General features: G+C 39.8%; 1 protein-coding gene across 1 annotated transcript; it reads right to left on the bottom strand.

Annotated features, from left to right (window-relative positions):
* Positions 1 to 449: 449 nt before the first annotated feature.
* Positions 450 to 26,485, bottom strand: FLVCR1 (FLVCR choline and heme transporter 1). The gene is made up of 10 exons (XM_068986458.1): positions 25,745 to 26,485; positions 19,683 to 19,827; positions 13,537 to 13,677; positions 8,461 to 8,528; positions 7,689 to 7,792; positions 5,935 to 6,045; positions 5,331 to 5,436; positions 5,002 to 5,113; positions 697 to 764; positions 450 to 524 (listed from the first exon to the last, which is right to left on the bottom strand). The coding sequence occupies exons 1-10, from the start codon at positions 26,483 to 26,485 to the stop codon at positions 450 to 452; spliced, it is 1,671 nt and encodes a 556-aa protein (XP_068842559.1).
* Between the last annotated feature and the right edge of the window lie 777 nt (positions 26,486 to 27,262).

The raw sequence follows: 27,262 nt of genomic DNA on the forward strand, positions 1-27,262 counted from the left end.
TACCAGCTGAGCCACAAGGGAAGCCCAAGGATACTGGAGTGGGTAGCCTGTCCCTTCTCCAGCGGATCTTCCTGATCAGGAATCAAACTGGGGTCTCCTACATTGCAGGCAGATTCTTTACCAACTGAGCTATCAGGGATGGAAAGGGAGATAATTAGGAATATACTGTTCACTTGGTTCCACTGGATAGCATATTTAAATAAACAAATTGCATGTACTCCTATGCAGTTTGAAGGGCATGGAACTCCATATTACCATTTTAGAAAGCCTCCTAAGCTTCTACTTTCTATGTTAAAATGTCAGCAAAATTACTTTAAATTAACAATTAAATAAAGACAGTAACTGCATTTAGGAGTCACATAATAATTTTCAAGTAAGTGTCCATTCTCCATAACCTATAAACCAGGCTTTACTACTCAATTATACATGATGTTACTTTTCCTTTCACATCAAATTGCTGACTCTGACTGTTTGGACATCAGGATAGTTTTTGACTCTTGATCTGTGGGGCTATCAACTGGTATCTGTAGAAAGAATAAGAAGATAAAAAATTTACATTACATATCTGGCGTATGTCATCATGACAGATCCACAGTTGACTCAGGAATTAAAAAACAAGCTGATTACATAGATGGATTTACACTTACTCTATGCACATTTCTCAATCGTATAATCATAAAAATATTCACTACTTACAGCTTTAATATCGCCATTTGTAATTCCTTTATTTATATTGTGTCTTTTCAGATCGGACTTGATTAATGCTGCAAACAGAGAAGGATCAATGAAGTTACCACAGAGTATGTATAAATATACTTTTTTCTAAGCAGTGTAAAATTTTTTTTGATATTGTCAAATGTAACACACTATAGTACCATAATATCCCATAACATTCTTGTAGCCTGAAAAAAGAACACTACCTAAGTCATTAACTTAATTAGCAAGTCATTTATTAGTGAATAAATACAGGATGCTAAGAACTAAGACACAAAGATGAAAAGTGCAGTTCTTTCCCTAAAGGACCCTCTAGTCTAGGGAAGGGCTTCTCTGGTGGCTCAGATGGTAAAGAATCTGCCTGCAATCAGGAGACATGGGTTTGATCACTGGGTCGGAAAGATCCCCTGGAGAAGGGGATGGCACCCATTCGGGTATTCTTGCCTGGGAAATCCCATGACAGCAGACCCTGGTGGGCTACAGTCCATGGGGTTGAAACAAGTCAGATACAACTGAGTGACTAAACAACAACAATCTATGGGAAACACTGACAGCAAACAATTTTAACATTGTGTAACAACCCCAGTAACGCAGGCAGGGACAGGATACAGTGGAAGCATGGAGAAAATGTCTGTGGCAGCCGAAGGAAATAAGGAAAGGCTTATCAGAGGAGACACGTTTGAACTGAAGCTTGAAAAAATAAGTGGGAACTTGTCAAGCAGATAAGAGGAGAGCGGAAGGCATTCCAGGCATGCGGAAGCCAGTACACGCCAAGAGATCAGGACAGGAAGAGTGGAGTCTACTCTCGGCACCCGTGGTGGTCTGTGATGGGTGGAGCATCAGGTCCAAGAGGGAGACGGGGGACACCGTGAGTGACTGGGGAGGAGCTCAGTCTGGCAGCTGTGTGTGTGTGTGTTGGGGTGTGATCGGCAACAAGGCTAGAGGCAGCAAAGCCGGTCAAGAGGCTTTCATCCTGCTGGAGCTGGTAAGGCCTGAACATGTGAGAAATGGTGACACAGGGACAGAATTCAGAGATAGTTTAGAATCGAACCGGTAAGCCTCAGCGGTTTGAAAGGATACGAAACATGGGGGTTGGGAAGGGGGAAGCAGGCGACTTGCTTGGGCAACTGAATGAACGGTGGCTTTCCTGGTAGCTCAGACTGTGAAGAATCTGTCTGCCAAGGCTGGAGACCCAGGTTCGATTCTTGGGTGGGAAAGATCCCCTGGAGAAGGGAATAGCAACCCGCTCCAGTATTCCTGCCTGGAGAATCCCATGAACAGAGAAGCCTGGTATAGGCTACAGTCCATGGGGTCACAAAGAATCAGACATGACAGTGACTAACACTTTCACTTTCTCTGGTCCTACTTATTGAAACTGAAAATACAAAAAGGACAGGTGTGGTGGGAAGATGGTAAGTTCTATTCTTACCAGATGGTAAGGTCAAGTATAACATTCCATGGGACATTCAGGTCCAAGGATAAATATATGATTAGACATATTGGTCTGAAATGTAAAAGAGATCAGGGTCTGGAGGTACAGTTTTGAAAGTTACTAGTGTTAATGTGGCAGTTAAAGCCATAGACTACACAAAGAGTGTAAAATAAGAAAAGGGACAAATTGGTGGGTAGTTAAATAATCTAACTGGTCATAAAGCAAAGTCGAAATGAAAGGTAAAAGTAAAATCAGTCTTAAAAGTTAGACTACTGCTTCTTTAGAAACTCACACTACCCCTTAGGATTCTGTTACTGATAGCAACATTTTGGAAATTCAGATTATTTACACAAACATACTTGGATATATGTAAAATGGCCTTTCTGACTGCATTTAAATGATTTTAAAGAAACTGGTGAGGTAACGAGCTCCCAATTACAAGCAGCTTGATATTAAAACCTCCTCTTGGGCTTCCCTGGTGGTCCAGTGGGTAAGAATCCGCCTGTCAATGCAGGAGACATGGATTCCATCCCTGATTTGGGAGGATCTTACATGCTGCAGAGCAACTAAGCCCATGCACCACGACTACCAAGCCTGTGCTCCAGAGCCCATCAGATGCAACTGCTGAGTTAGGCACCGCCACTGCCGAGCTAGGCACCGCAACTACTGAGCTACGCGCCGCAACCACTGAAGCCCGCGTACCCTAGAGCCCATGCTCTGCAACGAGAAGCCACCACAACGAGAAGCTCGCACACCACAACACAGAGTTGCCCCCAGTTTGCTACAACTAGAGAAAGCCTGTGCACAGCAATGAAGATTTGGTGCAGCCAAAAATAAATAAATAAATCACTCTCTAAAGTGCACCAGTGACTGACATCAATTGGTCCGCCTGACACTGTTCTACAAGTCCACTATATCAAAGATGCTACTCATTTTATTTTTTTACAGGGGTAAACTCTCTACCATTAATATTTACAGGGGTAAACTCTCTACTATTAATATTAACCAAAGGATTGAGAAACACTATGACGTGTTTAGAAACATTTTATTTCAATGTGCATAAATGGGCTAAGGAGTGGATATGTATGCACACTGCTTCACAGAGAACAATCAACCCTAGAAAAGCAGAATGCACTGCATTTAAATGGAAATTCCTCTGTTAAAATAAGACCTGCCAACAAATCTCAGGAAAAAAATGTAAAAAAGAAAAGGTATCACCTTCAGCACACCTCAGCAATCTCTCAGCCCTCTTTCCTCTGTCTGTACAAATGACTACTGGATACAAATCCATCATACTCCCTCTAGTAAAACACTCAACACATAAGAAACATTAATTAGCGTTTTTAAATGATAAAACTGTCAATGTAAAACTGATTTTAAAGATCTTTTTTTTAACACTTCTTAACTTTCTGTACTTGACCTGTTTGAATTAACATTTATGAATCTTACTATAAGATAAAGAGAACAGAGAACACAGAACTGTTCCCTTTTTTGGTGCAACAGTAACACTCTATTTGATGCCTACGTGTTACTCTCCTGGAAACTGAGAAGCAATATGGAATTACTTATGACAGATCAGTAGTTAAGGCAGTTTATGTACTACATTACATACGTTCAGTCACAAAACATTCAGTTTTATGTGTTTCATTTCACTAACTGAAGAGAATGGGGGGAAACGCTTCCTTGGCAGGATTTTTCCTTTGAGGAAACAGCGCACTCGGTCCCTCTGAGTGTAATGAATAAATGACAGTGACCTTAAGTGGCTGTATATTCCCAAAGTAAGTGCTTATCACTGCTAAGAGCTCATTCTGGGCGTTTCAAAAAGGATGACCAGGTGTTCAACAAATATAAAAAGAAGCCTTGATTCACATCTTTCTGTGAGATTCTATCCTTGAATTAAGTTATAGCAGAGTGAGTGAGTGAAGTCGCTCAGTCGTGTCCGACTCTTCGAGCCCGTGGACTGTAGCCCACCAGGCTCCTCTGTCCATGGGATTCTCCAGGCAAGAATACTAGAGTGGGTTGCCATTTCCTTCTCCAGGGGATCTTCCCAACCCAGGGATCGAACCCAGGTCTCCCGCATTGCAGGCAGAGGCTTTAACCTCTGAGCCACCAGGGAAGCCCCCAAAAGTTATAGCAGATCAAAAAAAAAAAAAAACAAAACCCTCTCTGAGTCTCCATGGCTTCTGTCTCTCATGTAGACAAGGAATGCAGAAAGAAACTAACAACGTAAAATAACAGTAGAGGCCAACACGGGCCTGGAAGCACTACTGGATATTAATCTCGCTTCTGTTTCTTTGGGCCACGCCCCTTGGCTTGTCAAATCTTAGTTCCCCAACCAGGGGTGGACCCCAGGGGGAGCACGTGTGGGGAGGTGGGGCTGAGCCCAGGGAGACTGGGCTGAGATAGCAGCCTGCGTGATTAGACAGGCCGTAGGTGCCAGGCCCTGCCAGGAGCTTCTCATCAACCATCTCAGTTAGTCCTCATAGCAAGCCCTAAAAGCAGGCTTTTAATATCCTGTTAATATACATGAGAAAAGGAGAATGAGAGAGGTTGAGTAACTTGCCTAAAGTCACACAGCTAACGAGCAGCAGAATCTGAACCTGAGGCCAGTTCTGTCCATTCCAAGTCTTTACTAACACTTGTTACAACGATTTTGTTTTCCAAGCATGGTAACTGTATTGAATTTGAAACCTCAAAAATGAATCCACAGATTCATATTCCTGAAGGCAAACAATATCCTGCCTTTTATTTTTTTCTTGAGTTCTGCCAAGCCTTGAGCAGCAACAGAAATGGAAATTAAATATACAAAGACAGTGTGGCACTAGTACTTCCGGCAGGCATACACCCTACTTTACCTGTTAAAATGACGCCTACAAACATCCAGACACAGAGGAAAATGTTCCCTGTTCTAGGACCATATGCTAATGTAAGCTTTCCTTGAGCCAATGTGAATAAGATTCCAAATATCTAAAATAAAATAAGAGAAATATTTTATTAAGATTGCTTTTAAAAACAATTATAGTATTTCCCCCAGAACTTAACTATTTTATTCATATGATTTGGCTTCTAGAAACATGCATTGAAAGGTGGAATTTTTAAAAACAAAAGCTACAGTCAAATTCATTATTCATTAGAATATTTGGTAAACTAACGGTCTCAGATTTAAGAGAAATCAGAGGTTCACCTGTGCGGCGGCATTAAGAAGACCGGACGACGTCCCTTCAGACTCAGGGTAAGTGATTTCAACAGCAAATTCGAAGCCCAATGGGAGGTAACCAGTCATGAAGAAACTACAGGAAATAAATTCAAAATCACAGAAGAAGTCATTGGAAGGACGATATTACCTGTCGATGCAACTGCTTTACTTCTCAGACTTGCTATAATTATCAAATAAGCGAAAGCTTTGAGGTTGGTGTGTGAAAGGAAGGCACTATTATGATTCACCAATTAACCCGAGGACAGGGGAACTGCGAAGCAAAACCATGAACTAGGAAGCAAAACAATTTCTAACTTCTTTCCAGAGAAAAATATACTCCTAGTTTTCTAAGTCAGCTGTCTTTCCAGCCAAGTAAAGAGACTTCAGGTTAAGTAAGGCTCATCCATTTTTCACCTACAGCATCGCAAAAAATAATTTTGAATTATACATTTGTGTGCACAAGAGGGATCTTTTTTAAAGTTTAAAATATTAAAGGACTTTTGGAGGAAATCTAAAATATGAAAGCCACAGCAGTAATATTTCAGAATTCTAACAGCACACTATCATTCCTTTTAACACGTGTGATGCTTACCCAAGCAACCCTCCAGTGATGAACACGACGATAATGTGTCCAAGGTTCAGTGTGAAAGTAAAGATAACCATTCCAACAAAAGACAGAATGTAAACAGTCAGAGTAGTATGTCTAAAACAAAAACAACAGAATTGTTAGTGTTCTGTCAGATTTTCTTAGGCACATAAAAGTCATGCGGCTAATTCTGCTCTGTCCATACGGTAATAAATTCTTCAGATTTCAAGACTTACCCTTTCTTATCTATGGAAAATGGTTCCACCAGGCATGGACTTGAAAGACTAAATTGAAATTTCAAAAGTTTCAGTTTGCAGCTGACAACAAAAGTCCAATGCTCAGACAAAGGAATACCCATAAGGATAAAAATCATTTTTATGGCACCAAATGGGATACGGACGGTTCCCTATCTGTATTTTAAGATTCAGATCAAATTCTGCCTCTTCCATAATACTTTTCCTAACCACTGCAGCTTACAAGATTCTCCTTTTTTTTTTCAAACTCCCTGATCATTTTCTATGTACATGATTGACACTTGACATCTACTTTAGTCTGTTATATGATTATTGAACTTTACATGCATGAACACCTTAATTTTTCCCAATTAGACTGCAAAGGTCCTAAGGACAGGGATCAAATATTGCTTCCCATGATTCTTAGCTAAGAGTGATGCAAATGACAAGAGCTTGGGGAATGAACAGCAGTTACCCTGAGAAGAAAGCCAGGGCAACAAAGAACATCTGTATGCCAATCCATTTCCTAATTATAAAACGGACCAAAGGCTATTGATAAATATAAATCCTTTACACATACTCTCTTCATCTACAAATTTAATGGGTTTCATTCTAAGCTACCATTACATTACAATGAAGCCCCAATAAGTGCTGTTTTAAATCATGTGAGAATTATTTGGAGCATTTTAAGATCAGAGGTACTTTGAAAGGGCTTAGATAATGTTATCAAATATCAAACATATCAGATATATCAAATATATCTTAGGCCTTGAAAGGTGTAGAGGACACAGTTCCATTACTTCATTCATTCACAGTTCCATTCATTCATTTTTCCCAAACACATGAGAAATTTCTGTCTATTTAGAAATGCAGCTATTCTTCTACTTTTTTTTTAGATGTAGCTGTTCTTTGAAGGCCCAGTGCAAAAGATGCTGCCTCGGAAAGCCCCTTTCTCAGTCTCCCAGTTGGTATTACTCACTTTTTCTTTTGTATTAGCGTTTTTCTGGTTCCATATAGATACACAATTAATATAGAATCTTCATATTATCTATTACAGTATTATAGTCAAGCGTTATTACAGTTTTAGGGTATTTTAGCCAAAAACTTTCTATTAAAATGCCTTATGCTCACCAATAATTTTTTGATAGGAAAAAACTTTTTATTTGTTTCTAAGTTCACAACATGAGAAAATAGCAATATAAAAGTCTCTATCAAAAGTCAAATGTTTCTCAGGAAGGGCTCCTTTTAGACTAGAACTGATCTATTCTGGAGTGGTATACATCAAGTACTATTCGAGGAGAGGAGAGTTCTTAAGGTATCCACGTTCTCAAGTTGGAATAAACATGACCAATAAGATAAGAGAGAGAGCAATGAAGCATTCAGAAGGGAAGGGAACCTAAGAGTGTCTAGAATGCAAGTCTTTAAGTAAAAATAACACTTTTTAAGTTTCTTAGAATGAAAAGTAAAGGTTCCTTTGAAACCAAAATACCTTAGGTTGTACACCATACATTTGCCTGCTTCACTTACTTGTATGTTTTGGTATAATCCAGCCATAAGCCACAAAGAATAGATCCCACCATTCCAGCTAATACTAGTGTTAGCCCAATTCTTCCAGCATTCACTTCTTCTCCCTTAAAATTTTTTTCAAAAGAAGTTGATCAGACACCTCAAATTCAAAAAGATCCTTCACATTCCCATGCCTTCTCATGTCAATGGAAATAAGCAGATACAATTAAGCATACAATATAACATGAAGAATTCAGTACGTGTATTAGGGTGAATGGACATTCTACATTAAAGCAAAAAAAAAAAACAACAAAACCTGACATATGGGAGAAATCAAAAAGGAAATTTTTCTTGATCCTCCATGGTTAGAAAAACAATGATTTTTGTTAGAATTCTTAAGTAATTCATAGGTGTCTGAAAAGAAAGTTAATCTGATAGCTTTTACATATAACTGCTTTCTCTTTTCAAAAGGAAAGAGAGATCAGGGCTGGATATTTACTTCTTTATATTTGTGTTGGTTTCTTTTACATTTTTTTGGTCTTGTCTCATATAACCAGTCACACTATCCCTTTAAAAAAGAATAAAGAAAAAGACAGAGGTATTGTCAAAACAATAATGACTTCTGCTTTCTAACTTGTTTTATAAATTGAATTAAACATAATTGAAACAAGTATAAAATCTTTTATAGCAACAATGTCATAAATCTTTAGTCTTATGATCATGTTCACAGGAATTATATTGCTGAAGAAAAGTTCTCGGCCAGTCATGGAACACAGTACTGGCAGAAGCTTACCTCATAATGTGTCAGTATCATTTGATTTAATAATGTTGAGACTGAATAAAATGCTCCAGTCATGATACCTACAATAATAAAGAGAAAACTATCAATGTGCCATGTACTAGTTTATAAAGTGATATGGGGCACTCTGTGACAATTGTGAAAATACAATGTCTTCTTAGTTGACAGAAAAAATTGAGACCTCTAGCTATTCCCTTTCAAGATGTAGACTGATCAATGTTAACACCTAAACTTAGGAGAGATGACGATTGTAGAATTCTGTCATTACATCATTTACCATTATTTAGATTCAGACATACGGGCCAGAAATCACAGTCCCATGCATAACACTGTGTAACAGCAATCAAGCAACTGATTGCTTCCTGAGCACTTAGGCAAGTTCATGAATGCTAAAGCATTAAGACAGAACCCCTGTTGCAGCCATCTGGCCCCTGCGTCAAAGACGCACAAGGAAATTAGGAAGACAATGTCAATTAAAGAATACTTTAGAAGGGAAAGTTAAAAACAGATGGTTATCAGGAAGCATATGACTAGGTTTGAATAATGGAGTTTCTTCATATATGTTGTATCACTTTAAGTCTAAGTCTCTTAACCTAGCTGAAATTTAAGCTTCTTATTTTTCTATTATTAAATAGTTCAAGCACACAAAATAGTACAGAGACTGTAACAAATACCCTTACTCATCACTCTCTTATAAATGTTAACATTTTGCTATCTTTGCTTCAGATTCATTTTTTCAGATCTTCCTTAATCCTATTCTTCCTCAGAGGTAATCCCTACCCTGACCTTCATATTTATCACTGCAGATATTACAACATATGTGCATCAATAAACAACAGAATTTATTCTGCCTGTATCTAAATTTTATATGAATAATATGGCATTGTCCATCTGCAATCTGCTCTTATCACTCAGTATCATGGTTTTGAGGTTTATCCATGGATATTTTAGTTCTCCCTCATCAGTTTTCTCTGGTTTCTAACAGTCCACCATGCCAATATACTTCACTTTAACTATCTCTTGTCCTAAGTCAATAGATACTTTAAGGCTTTTTCCAGTTTTTCACTATTTAAAACAATATTGCAATAAACATTGCTTTTGTTCTTATGTATATAAGAGTTTCTCTAAGCAAAAATCTAGTAAAACTTCTACTTTCTGGATATAGCCCAATTGCTCTTCAAAATGGTTGTACCAGTTTATACTACCAACAGAGTTCCTTTACTCTACGTTCTCGATAAATTTGTCATCAGATTAAAAAAAAAATTTTTTTTGCCAATTTAAATGTGTGTGATATTGTATCTCACTCTGGTTTTGATTTGCATTTCCTTGATTCCTAGTAAGGCTGAGCATCATATATGAGCAACATACACACACAAATATATAAATGCCTCTGATTTTCCTGGATAGTTTGCTCTTTTCTTAGTAATTAGCAGGAGTCAATTTTATATTGTAGGTGCAAAGCCTTTGTTGGTTACATGCATTGCAGACATTTTCTCATGGTTTATGTCATATCTTTCTACAAAATATTGTTAGTTTAATTTAATCATATTTATCAGTCTTTTAATTTAGGGCTTTTTTTTTTTGCATCAGAAAATTCTTTTAAGAATAATAAAGATGGTTTGCTATATTTGCCTCTAAAACATGAAAGTTCTGGCGACTTCCCTGGGTTTAAGACTCTGCACTTTGACTGCAGGAGTGGGTTTGGAAACTGGTTTAGGGAACTAAGATCCCACCTGCCAGCCCTCACAGCCAAAAGATATAAAAACCAAAAATTAAAGTTCTGATTTTTACCCTTTGGTCTTTAATCCACAATTCATGTTCTAACTTCACATTATGTCTCCTCTATGGATAATCGATTGTCCCGGGACAATTTACTATGTAGTTTCTCTTCTACAAATATCAAGTTTTCATATATGCATAATGTTCTACTCATCATGCTGTTGTTGTTCAGTTGCTAAGTTGTGTCTGACTCTTTTGTGACCCCATGACTATAGCCTACAGCCCACAGACTATAGCCTGCCAGGCTCCACTGTCCATGGGATTTCCCAGGCAAGAATACTGGAGTAGACTCCTGTTTCCTTCTCCAGGGGATCTTCTGTCGTTTGCAAATATTCTAGTTTTTCCTCTCGCAGGCATGGACACTTAGTGGCATGGACATACGACTATACAAGCGAACAAAGGTGCTGGTTCTCCTTTTCTTAGTAATCATGGAAGCATGTTTTGAGATCAGCCTGGATCTCCGAGTCATTTGCTGTCTGTTCACAGTGGACATGCGGCATCGGCAGGCTGTGCCATTTGATGTGGTTGGCCATTAAGATTTTTTTTGGTGGGGTTTCATTGCTAACCTAGCCTATGCCAACTGATACACAGGGGTAGGCCCCTGGGTTCTCTATTGTGTTCCGGTGATCTGTCTCAGTTCAATTCAGTCACTCAGTCGTGTCCAACTCTTTGCGACTGACTGTCTAACTAACAGTCTATCCCTTACTAATACATGGCATCTCATTACCACAGTTCTAAAACCTTGATATTTGAGAATTAGTTCCTCACCTTAATCTTTATCAAAACTATCTTTGTTGCTCTTGGCCCTTACTTCTTTCACCAGAACCTTACAATTAGCCAAGTTCCATTACAAACCCTGTTTTAAGCTGGAGATTGCTAGATGAGGCTATGTCCAGAGATCTTATCAGAAACCCCTGGGTAGCAAGCCTTTGTTACTCACTTCCCATTGAGTTCAGGAATACACAGAGACCCAGTCAGGTTAGGCTAAGGAGGCCAAGGAAAGCAAAAGAGCCCTGTGCGGAGGCTTGAGTGTACTCTACCGCACTGTACCCTGTGGTGGTCTCACTCCTCCTCCAGACTCAGCGAGGACAGCCAGAGTCTGGATAAAGAATTACAATAGCAACGAGTATTGCTACCTGAATCTAGAGTGAGACATTTGTCTGAGTTTCAGACAGCAAGTAGCTACAGTTGGGATATAAGTGATGGTAAGTTTCTCCAAAGAGCACTAACACCAAAAAAAAAAGTTTCTCAGTCTTTTTGGTTTCTTGAGTTTTGGCCGCTGAAAGCCTGTCCTAGGAGTATGGTGCCTAGCCAAACTATCCCCTGTGCAAGTCTGCCCCCATCTTTTCTACATAATACTAGGCATGGGTGGAGCAGACAAGTACACTTCTAAGAGGTGGGATATGACCCTTACTCATTTGGACATCATGACCCCTTTGGCGATGAACATCAAGTCAACAAGCTTCTCCAACTGTTCTCAGGAATATCTGAACTCTCTACAGTGTTTCCCAACTCATTCTTGCTAACTCCTTCAACAAGTAAACTCTGTTCAGTTTCCAGAGGCTCTGTATGTGTCTGACCTTTCCATCAACCCAAATCTACAACTGGCATTTGTTAACACAGTGGTCCTGTAAGGCTAACTGGCATTATTACAATGTTGAGTCCTCCATAAACATGGTATATCCCTCCACTTAATTTAGTCCTTCACTTAACATCTTTCAGTGTTTTATAATTTATAAAGTTCTTCTTTTAAGTATAGCTGATTTGGGGGCTTCCCAGGTGGCTCACTGGTAAAGAACCCACCTGCCAATGCAGGAGACGCAGGAAACTCAGGTTCGATCCCTGGGTTGGGAAGATCCTCTGGAGGAGAGCATGGCAACCCACTCCAGGATTCTTGCCTATGGACGGAGGAGCCTGGCGGACTACAGTCCATGGGGTCGCAGAGTCGGACACGACTGAGTGACTGAGTGTGAGCGCTAGTGTAGTTGATTTCCATGAAGTTCTTTTGAGTAGATTTATTCCCAGGCATCTTATACTTCTGGCCACTGTTATAAAAAGTCATCTTTTTATAGGAATGCAGTTGATATTTTCACATTGTTAGGTATTTAACATTGTTAATTCTAACAGAGAATGTATGTTCTCTTGCATTCGTTTGTAGACCATGGGTTAGCAAACATTTTCTGTAACAGGACAGATAGTAAATGCTTTTAGCTTTGCAGGCTGTACAGTCTCTGATGTGGCTACTTGGTGCTGCTCTCACAGTTCAAAAGCAGCCACAGTAGAAAAATGAAAGTAAATAAAATGTTATTTATAAAAATAGGCAATGGCCAGATTTGGCTCATAAGACAGTCTGCTGACCTCTGATATACATAGCCATGTTATCTGTGAATAAAGCATCTTTTTTCTTTCCAATTCATGTACTTTTAATTTTTCCAGCATTATTGGACCTGCCAGGACTTTCAGTTGGATGCTGAGCAGAAGTGGTGACAATAAGCATCCTTGTTCTAAGGGATACTTCTTATTGATTCTCAAGGGTAATGCTTCTGAGCTTCTGTCTTTGGAAAGATGTTTGCTACAGGGTTTTTGTAGATAAACTTGGTCAGGTTCAGAAAGTTTTATTTTTCTCACAGATGGCTAAGAGTCTTTAACCTATGGGTACTGTACTCTGTCAAATGCTTCCTCCTCGGCTTCTGGGTGAACTGTCCTCTAGTGCACCCCCCACACCTGAAAATATAAAGACAATCACGGTGACATCTGAAGGCAAGTAAGAGAGAAATAGGGGGTACTGGCTAACGAACAGTCTTAATATAAGAAATAAAGAATAAACAGAACAAATGTGTTGGTGCCTACAGTCAAAGCTAGTGTTAGGAGGAATATCTGTCTGCTATGCTGAAAGATCCAGAAGGATGAGATTCTGATAGAATACTCCAGTTAGATGACAGCTTGCATAAGGTCAAAGATAGGAATTATTGACGACATTTTCCTTCTGGCAGTCAGAACTGTAATTCATTAAGGACCTAAAAATAGCCTGGAAGAAATCATGAAAGAAGAAAGTGCTTCTGTCTTTAATAGCTATAGCTTGTTTTTGTTGTTTTAAAAACATGTTAAAAAGCTCATTCTGAAGTTTTTGCTTTCAGTTCAAAATTTAAGTTTATGACTATGCTATTATTATAGAGTTAATACACCTATTTCATTATCTCATTAATTAAAACTCAAACCACTAAAGGAAAAGAATCTGCAATGCTCAAAGGTTTACACAGACATCAACAAAAATAAAAGAAAACCACTTACCATAACTGATCAACAAAAGGACAAAAGGAATGTTTTTAAATAGGTTCCTTATTGATTTCACATAGGAGTACTCTCCAGGTGGACTGTCTCGGAGAACTGCTTGAGCTTGGCTTGGTGGATACTGAGGTTTTTCTTTGAATGCTGGCAACATACATGAAAAGGAAATTCAATATATGTGTCTTCCTTAGTAAGCAGACTAAATTTAGTTTAAGTTTAAAGAGGTAGTAAAAGTCTTTTGTGGTAAGGCTTTTCATTTTCACTAATTTCTAAGTGAAGAATAGTTTGGTATTATCATCTCAACCCTCTGAGACTGACTAAAACTTAGAGATTTGGCCAATTCACATAACTGAACTACAAATTCATCAATAATACTACGTTAAACTTTGCCCAGGGATTATTCCAGTTTTAGTTAAGCAAGATTAATTTTTACTATGTTAAGTATTCTATTTCTAAATTTGATTCAATTTGTAATTAGAGATAAGGTTAGATATGAGTAAGCCAATACCTTATTGAACTTTTAGAGGACTGGCTTGAGTTAGTACCTCTTTTCTCCTGAAACCTGATACAAAGTTTATCATTTCTAGAACTGAAAGGGTCCAAGAGGATTCAGAGCAGAGCTAGGTCCTGCTTGCTGACCCACCTCGGCTGCATATGGAAAATCCAGGGGTAGAGCTGAGAGACATAAAAGTATGATACATGGTTTCTGAGATCTTAAGTTCTAGTACTGCTCATTTCTATGGAGTTAATATCACACAACCTTCTCAGCCAGACATTTAGAGACTGCTCTTTTGCTGAGCAACGGAGGATCTACCAACTTCCTGCAACAGATGGCAAAGGAGAGATTTCTGTAGGGTTTCGCTAGCTGGGAATCAAGACTTTTTGCTAGAAGAGCTGATCTGCTAAGAATGGTACAGCAGAAATTAAAATCTAGTTTGGGTATTGACTCAAAATTTTAAATTAAAATAGATGGGAAATGCTGTATTTCACTGAATCTAAAATGGTCTGATGTTGGCACTCAATGATGTTGGCAGGCATCAACATAGTTATATAGTTTTCACATAATCATGTCTCAATTTCCACCAATGTTACTTGCCTCTGGTATTTTTTTTTACTGATACAGAATATTGAACTTGAAATCTTCCCTCTTAGCAAACTTTTAAGTGTATAATAAGTATTGTTAACTACAGGTATAATGTTATACAGAAGAGCTCTAGAACTTTTTCATCTTAGATGCCACTGATGGATTGAGAACAAAGTAATATTTTCTAAAATATTAGAACTTCCTCTTTCTCTTTAAATAGTGGCTATCTCTTTCTTCCAACAAAGAAGGCCTGCTTTGCAGTTTGACAGTGGGCTAGATCTGATGGACCTGGCTGTCGATTGTAATCACGTGGAAATTTTTAAAAATACAGATTCTGAGAGTCTACCTAAGGCTCAATGAATCAGGACGTCTAAAACAGAACCTTAGAATCTGTACTAACCACAAAACTCAACAACCAGCCAAGTTTGAAAATTACTGCAAGAGAAAGAAACTGTTTTTAAACTTGTATACAATATTTTAATTCTCTATCTGCTGCTAAAAAATTTAAAAATTACAGTTCTTTGCTCATCAAACCATGGATTAATTATGATACAAAGAAAACATCAAGCTAAAAGACTTCTATTATTATAGGTCTTACAACTGATTCAAGAGTTGACATAACTCATAAATATTTACTTTTTAATATCTTTACATTGGAGGACCAGTAGACATAAAGCATTTAAGTGGTTGCAATCCCTCCTCTTCCTTTCATCCTATCTGCTCCTTGCACTGTTGAGGACGTCTGTTGTCCTTTCCTGAAAGACTCTTTGCATCCTAGTTAAGACAGGAGATATCTCTTTTTATTAATAGTGGTAAAACAGAACTCACACAGTTGAACATTTCAGAATGTAAAAGCTATGCTTATGATGTAGTCATGGGTGTTCAGTGAGTCTTAAGTCTCTAAGATTTTTTATTTACTGTGGTAGAATAAGCCTAAATGGCTCAGATTTGAACTCAAATGCAAAATGAAAACAAGTTCTGGTAGTCTATAATTCCATCAGACTTGTTTTCTCAACACAAGGGCTATCTCTTAGTTTCAGGAAGTTAGCTGCTCTCCTAGACAAAATCAAGCCTTTATCTACTAGCAACGCAATATAGTAAAGTCAGGCGTCAGTCTATGAAGAAAAAGAAGAATCAAAAAACCACTGATCTGTCACCCTTTTTACACTGCATTGCTCTTTTTTCTTTCTCCTTTGAAAAACAGACTTCTACTTTCTCCCCACCAAAAAGTTGTACAAATAAAATAATTAACTAATAAAACTGTTATTCTCCACCCTTGGCAATAGGCATGGAAAGCAGCCAAAGGGTTTTCCGGCAACACATTCAAACTTCTCCTATGATGAGTGAGTAACAGATCTCCTGTATTTAGGACCACCTCTATTTTTTGAAATCAGATTATAATATTATCTTTTGATTTCATTATTTTTTCCTGTGTGATTCAAGCAGACATTACACATATTAACTTATTATAAGACAAACACAGGTTTTAATCCTGGCTCTGCCTCAACTTACAATATGACTCTGAAGAAATCAATTCCTGCTTCTCAGCTAAGATAGATTTCTCATCCATAAAATGGAGATAATAACAACAAGCTGGTATGAGGATTACATGATATAAAATATGTAAAATAATTTTGTAATTATTGAGCACTGTCCTTTTGAGGAATATTTATTTTTAAAAATCAGAATTTTCAGGGAACTCCCTGGCAGTCCAGTGGTTAGGACTTGGCACGTCCACTGCAGGGGGCAATGGTCAGGGAACTAAGATACCACATGCCATGCAGTGTGGCCATAAATAAATAAATAAATAATTTTTAAAAATAAAATAAAATCAGAGACTTTTCTCAGGACTTGAAATTCTGATAGACTATATAAAATATATATCTATTAGAAGTTTATAATAGCAACCAATATACAAATATCTTGAATATAAGAATAAAAAGTAAAATTAGGCATATATGTTTTATATTTTTTAAAACTTTAATAGTAAATATTTTGACTGCCGTTAACTTTTGATTTCTGTCATCTATTCATTTCAGTGAATCAGGATGATAAGGATTTTAACTGAAATACTTAGGTGATACAGTTTACTGATCTGCATAAGAACAACTTTCAAATAGAACAGCATTATCACTTACACAAAAGGAATCTGAATTGAAAACTGGACTAAGTAAAAATTAAAATGACATGTTTGCATAAGTAACATTTTATTAATGGAATTAGACTGCCTAGGCTCAAATTTTTGTCTTTAGCATTTACTAACTGTGACCATGGGTAAGTTAAATTTACTTAAATTCTGTGCCCCAGTTTCCTCATCTATAAAATAGAAATGATAATATAGTGCTGCCCTTATAGGGCTCTGAAGATTAAATGAAATATACCGTGTAGTATGTTTTTAAACATATTTAGGGCATATAAATCAAATGTTAGAGACTATAATAGTGTTCTCCCAATAAAAATGGGGTATTAGTATGAAATTCAGTGGAAGGTTGGGATCAATTCTTAGAAATGCTAGATGAATTACACTTGCAAAGGGTAATAGGATTACATGGCATGAATCCTCAAGTTAGTATTTTTGGAAGAATGCTCAATACCAATTTGGTATATATCACATTACTGAAAAGCATCAGCAAAACTAAATTATTTTATAAGATTTGGTTGGTTTCCAAAGTATTTATGGGTAGAATTTAGAAGGAAATAGGATTGCCTCAATAACTGAGGAATTTTAAGAAAGTAGGTTTTTAAACTGTGGTGTTGGAGAAGACTCTTGAGAGTCCCTTGGACTGCAAGGAGATCCAACCAGTCCATTCTAAAGGAGATCAGTCCTGGGTGTTCTTTGGAAGGATTGATACTGAAGCTGAAACTCCAGTACTTTGGCCACCTCATGCGAAGAGTTGACTCATTGAAAAAGACTCTGATGCTGGGAGGGATTGGGGGCAGGAGGAGAAGGGGACGACAGAGGATGAGATGGCTGGATGGCATCACGGACTCGATGGACGTTGAGTCTGAGTGAACTCCGGGAGTTGGTGATGGACAGGGAGGCCTGGCGTGCTGTGATTCATGGGGTCGCAAAGAGTCGGACACGACTAAGCGACTGAACTGAACTGAGGTTTTTAAAGTAATCCAGATTTTCCTCAACAGGAATTATTTACTAATAAGGAAAACAGTTACATTTTAAATTTAAATGTCACAATTTTAAACTACACTTGCATAACACAACTGTATATTATCTTGCTTTTATATACTATGTTTAGTATCATAAGATTACAGGTCACCAAACAAAACTTGACAATGAGCTTTTTTTTCCTATTACATTTCCATTCCATTTTTTTTTCCATTCTTCCTTCCCATTTCCACTTCCACTGTCTATTCATAAGCCGTAAGTATATAAATAAGTAATTATACACATGAATAGCTCTCTTTTAATTTCTTAAGTAACACAGGGTGATACGCCAATTGTCACACCTATTATTATTTTTTGTCCCATTCCTTTGACAAATAAAAATCTTGCGTTTGTAGCATCTCATATATTTATGTTTAAATACATGTGTGTAATATATATGATTTTATATCTAGAGATATCTTATATACCATCTATTACTCTCACTTCTTCCAAAGAGATAATTAATTGAAGACAATAAAAAAGGAAAACCAGAATTTATGCAAAGATACATAGCAAGCAAAAAGGATTTTATATTTTAATAATTCCTATTGCTAATGGAAGATCCATTTATGCAAAATGTATATAAACTATATTTCATATTTCATCTAGCAAACCAAATATGGATACCAGAAAAGTAGATAGAGGTATTTGTTTTTTAAAAAATATAGATTTCTTTTAAAATTTTGTTAGACTGCCAAAAGACTACAGGGCATAATTTGTCCTTTTTCGGTCGTCAGCACAGAGCAAACATGCCACTTCCTAACTGGAACATAAAAACCAACCATAGTAGCCTAGACATGTCAGAATACTTTAAATGCTACCAAGAGAATATTTCGTTCATTATTTTAAGGGAAATTAAATGTGTGGGCTGAGTTTCCTCTCCCTGGGTCCAGCAGTTCATCTCTAAAGGCGATCTCTATTGAAACACAAATTTCCTCTGAAAACTGAGGATTTTTTAATCTGGTGATCATAAAACTTGTATTTTTCATTACTATTATAACCATGGTAAAAATCAATATATAAAATTTAAAACTCCAGCTGTAATGAAATTTAACTATAAGTTTTAATGATTAAAAGACAGCCTTTCAACTTTACGGTTCCTTTCTTCTTCAAATCCATTTAAGATATACTGAGTGCCCAAAAGCCATGCTAGCAGCTGTATTACTCTAAGTAAGCCTCACCTACTGTTTTCCCTGAAATCAAAACTGTTTCCCATGAAAAACAAACTTTAAAAAGCAGACCTTCCCAAACCGTCTTCCAAACTGATGATGGCTGCTTGCAGCTGATCCTGACTGACTGCTTCAAGAGACAGGCCCGGACGTGAGGACTCGGGGACGAGTGGTGGCAACAGAGCTCTGCTGGAGTGGCCTAACAAGCAGACAGTTGCCACAGTTTGAAATTCTGCTGAACAGCTGGCTGCTGCCCAGGATCATTCTCTGGCCAACATTGTCAGATCCAGTTAATTGTTACATTGGGGATCCCTGGAAGGATTTATCATTCAAAGGAAGGTGACGGCCTATTCGCATCATTGCAAAGCATGACAAGAACTTGATCCTGGAGAGGTTAGTGTCTAAGATGCAGAACGTATAGATGGATATGCAAAGAGAAGGCAGGTAATATGCGTGAAACCAACAGTTATCAGGAAAGAAAAATTAGTAAGAAGATAAATGAGATGAAATTAGTCTTCCAACCCTGAACAATATTAAGACAGATGTAATGGACCACAGCATATCCCTAGGGTTGCAGCATTCATGATCTAATCAAGAAAGTGAACAGCAAGAATGCAATAGGCAAACGGCACTTGAGTATCATCAGTACAAGTTTTCAGGGTCGGTTATTTTTATTTTCCTATGTTTGTCATGCACTTATCTAGTTAAGCTTTAGGGAAAGTAACTCACTTACCAATTACTGTTAAAATAAATAAAAGTGTGGCGACAGCTGATGTTCCATAAAACATGGTGCTGATATTACGAGCCAGCAGTTGTGTGTTATTCTGTGTGTTGGGCACTAAAACTGGTGGCAGCAAAAAGCCAACTGCAGTTCCAAGCTGTAAAATAAACAGTTCTGTTAATTCTTCCTATTATAAGAGAAAAAAGTAATTAGTATATTAAAAAAAACACTACTATGTGTAAGGTGCTTTTGTAAGCTCTAAAGAACCATGTTCTAATGTGTTTTTACCATTCTACTATTGAAGGAAAATCACTGACAAACGTCTTCCCTATTCAATAAACATTTACTAAGCTCCAATCACTCAAATGATGCTGCTATAAAGCTGTGTAAGATAAACTCCTTACCTTTTGGCTACTTAAATCAGAAAAGAGAATAAAAATACACATGCACGTACACACAAAATGCTGAGAAAAGACAACCTACAGAATGGGAAAAATATTTGTAAAGCATATATTTGATAAGGCTCTACTATGCAGAACATATAGAGAACTCTTACAACCCAACAACAGAAAAGACAAACATCCCAATTCAAAAATGGGCAAAGGACCTGAACAGACTTTTCTCCAAAGAAGATATACAAGTGCCCAACAAGCACATGAAAAAATGCTCAATATTATTAGTTATTGGGGAAACACAAATCAAAACTATACCCACTAGAATGGCTATAATTTAAAAAAAATAAATAAACGTTATGATGTGAAGAAACTGGAACTCTTGTACAATGTTAGTAAGATTGTAAACAGCGTAGTTACCAAGGAAAATAATTTGGCTGTTCCTTAAAAAGTTAAACATAGAATTACTATATAACCTAGTAATTCCTCTCTTAGGTATATACCCCCCAAACTGAAAACAGGTGTTGAATATTGCACATGAATATCCAAAGCAGTCCTATTTGCAATAGCCAAAAGGTGGAAACAACCAAACTGTCCATCAATGAACGAATAAACAAAATGTGGTATATCATTCAATGAAATATTATTTAGAGAATGAAATACCAACAGACGCTGTGGCATGGATGAACTTTGGAAACATGCTAAAAGAAGCCAGACACAAAAGGTCACATACTGCATGCTTTTATTTATATGAAATACCAGACTAGGGAAATCCATAGGGAAAAAGCAGATTAGTGGTTGCCAGGGGCTAGAGAGAGGGGGGAAATGAGGAGTGATTGCTTAGTGGAACTGGGTCTTCTTTGAGGGCAGATGAAAATGTTTGGGAACTAGAGGCGATGGTTGTACAACACTGTGAATGGACTAAATGCCACAGACATGTACACTTAAAGTGATTAATTTTATGTGAATTTCACCTCAGTAAAATAAAGTTGGGCTGACTATATAAGCTGGAATCAAGATTGCCGGGAGAAATATCAATAACCTCAGATATGTAGATGACACCACCCTTACAGCAGAAAGTGAAGAGGAACTAAAAAGCCTCTTGATGAAAGTGAAAGAGGAGAGTGAAACAGTTGGCTTAAAGCTCAACATTCAGAAAACGAAGATCATGGCATCTGGTCCCATCACTTCATGGGAAATAGATGGGGAAACAGTGGAAACAGTGTCAAGACTTTATTTTTTGGGCTCCAAAATCACTGCAGACGGTGACTGCAGCCATGAAATTAAAAGACGCTTACTCCTTGGAAGAAAAGTTATGACCAACCTAGATAGCATATTCAAAACCAGAGACATTACTTTGCCAACAAAGGTCCGTCTAGTCAAGGCTATGGTTTTTCCAGTGGTTATGTATGGATGTGAGAGTTAGACTGTGAAGAAGGCTGAGCACTGAAGAATTGATGCTTTTGAACTGTGGTGTTGGAGAAGACTCTTGAGAGTCCCTTGGATTGCAAGGAGATCCAACCAGTCCATTCTGAAGGAGATCAGCCCTGGGATTTCTTTGGAAGGAATGATGCTAAAGCTGAAACTCCAGTACTTTGGCCACCTCATGCGAAGAGTTGACTCATTGGAAAAGACTCTGATGCTGGGAGAGATTGGGGGGAAGAGGAGAAGGGGACGACAGAGGATGAGATGGCTGGATGGCATCACTGATTCGATGGAAGTGAGTCTGAGTGAACTCTGGGAGTTGGTGATGGACAGGGAGGCCTGGCGTGCTGCGATTCATGGGGTCGCAAAGAGTCGGACACGACTTAGCAACTGAACTGAACTGAACCGAACTGATGAAACTCACAACAAGAGAAATAAAACCGAGATATTAAAGGAGCTTCAATGGAGCGAGAGACCTGATTCTTTGGACGTGATAAGGAAGGGCCCAAGATAGGTTTCAAAAAGGAGCCTGAGGCAGGGATAGTAACATTTACCAAATAGTTCACTTCTCCCTATAAAAAGCTGGATAGAGACAATTTAATGGGTAATTACGAGTGTCTTAAGTACAGTAGTGTGATGAGGAGAGGCTGTCAAGACTGAGGATCATGTAATTGATCATCCAAGCAAGAATACTAGTTGGAGTGAAGGGGACTCCACGAGCAGTTGCGCTGGACAACAGGTGTACATCTGAACGATTCTAGGCCAGTTGGAACATATGGTCACCTTAGTTAAGAGAGTACTTTGGAGGAACATCTTATATAGACTTGGGGTTCCACAAAAATTTCTGAAGGGGCAAAGATCCAGATAAGAAGTTAGAGCTTGCCAATTGAACAAGAAATGTTCCCAGTCAAGGACATCATGTACACAGGAAACAGAGAGCATGGCCTTGTGAGAAACTGATCGAACCCAGGTCTCCTGCACTGCAAGCACATTCTTTGCTGTCTCAGCCCCCAGGGAAGCCTGAGAAACTGTACGCAGTGCACAGCTTCCCTCAGAGCAAAGGAAGCAGGTGGATGTGAGAAACAGGGGCTGCAGACAGGTGATGCTGGGCAACTGGCAGAAGGCAGAACAGAAAGTCTCACTTTGTCCTTAAGAGAGTTTGACTTTCTTCCCCTAAGGGCAATGCAAGACAATGAAGGCGGGGGGGGGGGGGGGGGGGGGGAGCGAGTGCCCAGGACAGATTTGCACATAAGAAAGACCACACTGGATGCATGTGGAGAATTAGAGGGAAGAAAGCAAGAGCGCAGATAGGAAAATCCGTTAGCAAAGCTCTAGGCAAGAGCTGCAGGTGGCCAAGGCTAAGCTGAGGCCATAGAAATGGAAAGCAATGAGCTAGAAGACAAAGCAAATTTTGATTGGTGGGGTCATGTGGGAGAGTCAAGTGGAAATATCTGGCTGACCAGTATCTACATGAGTCTGAAGCTCATTAATTTACTGAATAAATTCTTATGGGGAAACTACAATGTGCCAGGCACTATAGTAAATGCTGTACATTCAGACTATGTGCCTACTTAATGAAACCGAGCTTCTAATGGTGGGGATGGGAGATGAGCAATAATTAACAATTACTATGGCCCAGATGGTAAAGAATCTGCCTGCAGTGTGGGAGATCTGGGTTTGATCCCTGGGTCAGGAAGATACCATGGAGAAGGAAATGGCAACCCACTTCAGTATTCTCACCTGGAGAATTCCATGGACAGAGGAGCCTGGCGCGCTACAGTCCATAGAGTCACAAAGAGTTGGACGTGACCGAGCGACTAACACTTTCATAAACATATCAGACACTGATAAGCACTACACAGGATTAAAGAACAATGGTTTAATAATAGATTGACTGGGCAACTTTAAATGGGATCCTCCAGAAATGCCACTGAATGATATTTAAAATGAATTTAAACTGAGAGCAGAGTGATAATAAGGTTGTAACAATGTGATCCTATGAGGAAGAACCGTCCAGGCAGAAAGAATGTTTTTGCAAAGGCCCTTATGCAAAATGCAAGCTTAGTGTTGTTTAAGCAACCAAAAACATATCAGTAAAGTACTGTCAGAGTAAAGAATTTAGATTTTAATTACTATGGAAAATCACTGGAGAATTCAAAGCACAGTTATGACATGATCCGATCTATGTTTTACAAAGTCCCTGGTGGTTCAGTGGTTGATTCCAAGCTTCCAACACAGAGGGTGCAGGTTCCATCCCTGGTCAGGGAACTAGATCCCAAATGTCAGAGCTAAGACTAGCCAAATAAATAAATAAATAAGGTTCTCTTGGGAATTCCCTGATGGCCCAGTGTTATGTCTCCATGCTTTCACTGCTGGGGCAATCTCTGGTTGGGGAACTATGATCCCATGAGCTGTGCAATTTGGCTGAAACATTAAAAATTAAAAAAAAATTTTTTTCTTAAAACAGGTTTCTCTCAGGTTAGAGACTTGGTACCGTAGATGGATAGAAAAAAACAGGATTCAGGAATCAGACAGACCTGAGTGTGAATGCTGCCGCTAATGAGGTATGTGGCTTCTGGAAAATAATTTTATCCCTTGAAGTCTCTGCTTCTGTATACATAAAAGGAGAAGACTAATAGTTCCTATCTTATTAAATTAAATTAAATGATACAGTGTGTGTAATGTACTTCGCATGGTACCAGGCTTTGTGAATGTTCAATAATGTTGAATATTATTATGAATGATCACTCTATAAAACAGGCTAAAGACGCATAGCTGGGGGTCGTGAGCAAGTGCACCGCTACTAGAGACAAGAAAGGATGAGAACACTTAGGGAGAATGTAGGAGGAAGGCCCAGAGCGATGCTAAGTGTCAGAGGGAAATCTATCTATAAGAAAACATTTCTATTTACTATTCATGAAATAGATAATCCATAGGTAAGGAGTTGATATTTCTATCATGCTCAATGAAGTATTAATCTTGAACATGATTTTGTAAATGAAAAATATTTTAAAGAACAGTTCCTATCCAAACATGCAGAAGCAACCAACTAAAATATGTCACAAATTATTTTGAATAGACAACTATATTTCAAACTATCCTTTCTTTTCTACTTTTAAAGGAAATAAATAAAAGCAGTAGGCCCACATGTAGAGTTTCTCTTTACATGGATTTTAAATAGATTTTACTCTGATCTTGAAGCAAGTGTCAGATCAGAAGAGAGTAACATTCTTTGGCTGCATAGCTGCTACTGCTGCTTAGTCACTTCAGTCGTGCCCAACTCCGTGCAACCCTACAGACTGTAGCCTGCCAGGCTCCTCTGTCCGTGGGATTCTCCAGGCAAGAGTACTGCAGTGGGTTACAGAGCTACATGAAGTGATATATGAATAGAGAGAGGTGATGTTTTTGTTATACTTTTTTAACTTGATTCTTCTCAAGCTGAACACTCAATGTAATTTACATAAACTATCACAGAACTCCATATGCAAAATTTAAATTATATTAAAAGGACCATTTTGCAAATAACACACACACACATGTGCGCGCGCGCGTGCACACACACACACACACACACACATTTTACCTAATAATGGAACTGGAATGCTAATGGAATTTGAAACTATGGTGTTGGTAAAGTCTAGGAAACACCTTAATGGAGACTGGGCAAAATAAGCCACCTTTTTACAATGGATTTCATGATCTGCGATTTGTCTTGCATTTTCTCACCATTAAAAGTTGGAAACTGGACACAGTAATGCTGTGAGGTCCTTATCACTAGAACATTTGGCAACTGTTTATAAACGTCTGCTATGTACCAGGCACTCCACTGACTCCTAATACATAAAATTAAACAGAAGTTGTTCACATTGATCACTCAAACTAAGAACAAACTTCTTTGAATCCAATACCTTCCTTTTGCAAAGAATACACTGGTGACAAAAATAATACCTACCTTAGTCTCATTCACTGCTACACTCACAAGTGTTATGCATTTATGGGCATATACCATTAATTACTTTATAGGTAATTCTCAGAGATGACAAGGTAGTCATTTAAAACTGGGTTTGAAAGTTCTGTTTCCACAAATAAACCAAAACTCCTCTTTCATCCAAGACTGCTTCCTATTTTGTGACTACTCATCTCTCCTTCCTTTATAGGATGCCTCCCAAGGGTTCATCCATATTCCTAGACCCCGCGGCCTAAACCGTTTTATCTGGTCCTTCAGGATTCGATTTTCACCTATCACCCAGTCCTTACCTGATTCCCTAGCACAGCGGTGGCGCAAGCTGTGGACACCTCCTTGGGCCCAAACCACACTGAAGCGATGTGGGAGGGCAAGCCGAGGATGAACACCTGGGCCACGGAGCACAGACACTGGCCCAGCATGGTGACCCAGAAGAGATGCTGCTGCACGCTGCCGCACTTGATCCAGGCGCCCAGGCAGTTGAGGCCGGAGCCCAGCAGGGCGGTGAGCCGCAGGCCTCTGGTATCCAGCAGCCAGGTGGCCGGGAAGATGAGGGGCACGTAGGCCAGCATGTACACCATGGACAGCCAGTCTATGTGCAGCGAGGAGACGCTGTAGAAGCCCTCGAAGACGTTGGTGATGATGCTGTACTGGATCCACTGGAAGGCGTTCACCAGGGAGTAGGCGCTGAAAGTCAGCAGCACCACAAAGCGCCTCGGCGAGAGCGCGATCCGGGGCACCAGCATGCCCTCGCCCCCCGGGGTCTCCTCGCCCGGGTCCTTGGGCAGCAGCCGGGCCTGAGTCTCCTCCTCCGGGGCCAGCGGAGTCTTCGGCCCATCCGGGGTTCCCGAGGCGGTGGCCTTGGGGCTGTCCCGAGAAACCCCGTTCAAGGCCAGACAGCCGGCCGTGGGCCCGTTCTGCGTCTCCGCGCTCACCTTTCCGGCCGGCGCCTCCCCCGGCACCGGCAGGTATCCATTCGCGGGCGGGTGTCCGTTCGCCACCGCGGTCCCCTCCTCATCGTCCGGCCGCGCCATGTCCCCGGGCTACCCGGAGGCGCCGGGCGCCCCCGCTCTCCTCCCAGCCCTACACCCCTCCCCCAGCTTGCGCCCCAAGGCCCTCCCGGCGCCACCCCCCAAAAACCCCTACCCCTCGGCCCGGCGCTCCTGCGACGGTCTCCCCAGCTGGGGGAGCCTGGGTGTGAACCGAGAGCCGCAAAGCCGCGCCGCCTCAGTCAGCAGGCGAGGTCCTGGTCCCCACGCGCGGCCCTGGCAGGCGTCCCCACGGGTACCAGGCCGGGAAGGTGAACGCAGCGTCACCTCACGGTGGCCCGCGAGCCAATCAGCGGGCGCCCTCGCCTGCGAGAGCCAATCAGGGCGCGTCCGGAGGGGCGGGGCGAGGCACGTTTTGCCGGGTGGCGGAGGAGGAAGGCCACGCTGCAGGTCGCGCGGCTGGGTGATCGCCCTTTGGAAGGATGCCGTGGGCAGAAGTCCTCAGACTCGGGGATGGGCGGACAGGCGGGCGAGAGGTGACCCTTGGATCGAGTAGCTTGGGAGGGGAGCGAGGGGATAGGAGAAACAGACCAGAGACGAAGAAGCGGTCATCAGTCTTTCCGCTTACAGGGGCTCCCCTAGAGCCAAGTCTGATACTGGCAGAGGACGAACTTGGCCTCCTGGCCCAGTGCAGCTGTCTGTCGATATCAGACCCTGCCTGTAGAGCAGACTGGACCAGGTTTCATGAATTCGTGCTATCTCGACATTGGAAAAACGCAAGAAAGCATTCTGTTCCAAGTAAAGAGATTTCTTCAGAAATCT

Source organism: Capricornis sumatraensis, chromosome 14 (genome assembly GCF_032405125.1).
Source record: "Capricornis sumatraensis isolate serow.1 chromosome 14, serow.2, whole genome shotgun sequence".
Classification (NCBI taxonomy): domain Eukaryota; kingdom Metazoa; phylum Chordata; class Mammalia; order Artiodactyla; family Bovidae; genus Capricornis; species Capricornis sumatraensis.

Bases quoted from the DNA above. Each gene is read 5' to 3' on its own strand.
- FLVCR1 (XM_068986458.1), bottom strand. From the start codon at position 26,485: ATGGCGCGGCCGGACGATGAGGAGGGGACCGCGGTGGCGAACGGACAC. The intron at 19,828-25,744 runs GTAAGGACTGGG...TTTATTTTACAG, and splicing joins CCGCTGTGCTAGGGAATCAG to CTTGGAACTGCAGTTGGCTT. The intron at 5,114-5,330 runs GTGAACCTCTGA...ATTTTATTTTAG, and splicing joins TTCTTAATGCCGCCGCACAG to ATATTTGGAATCTTATTCAC.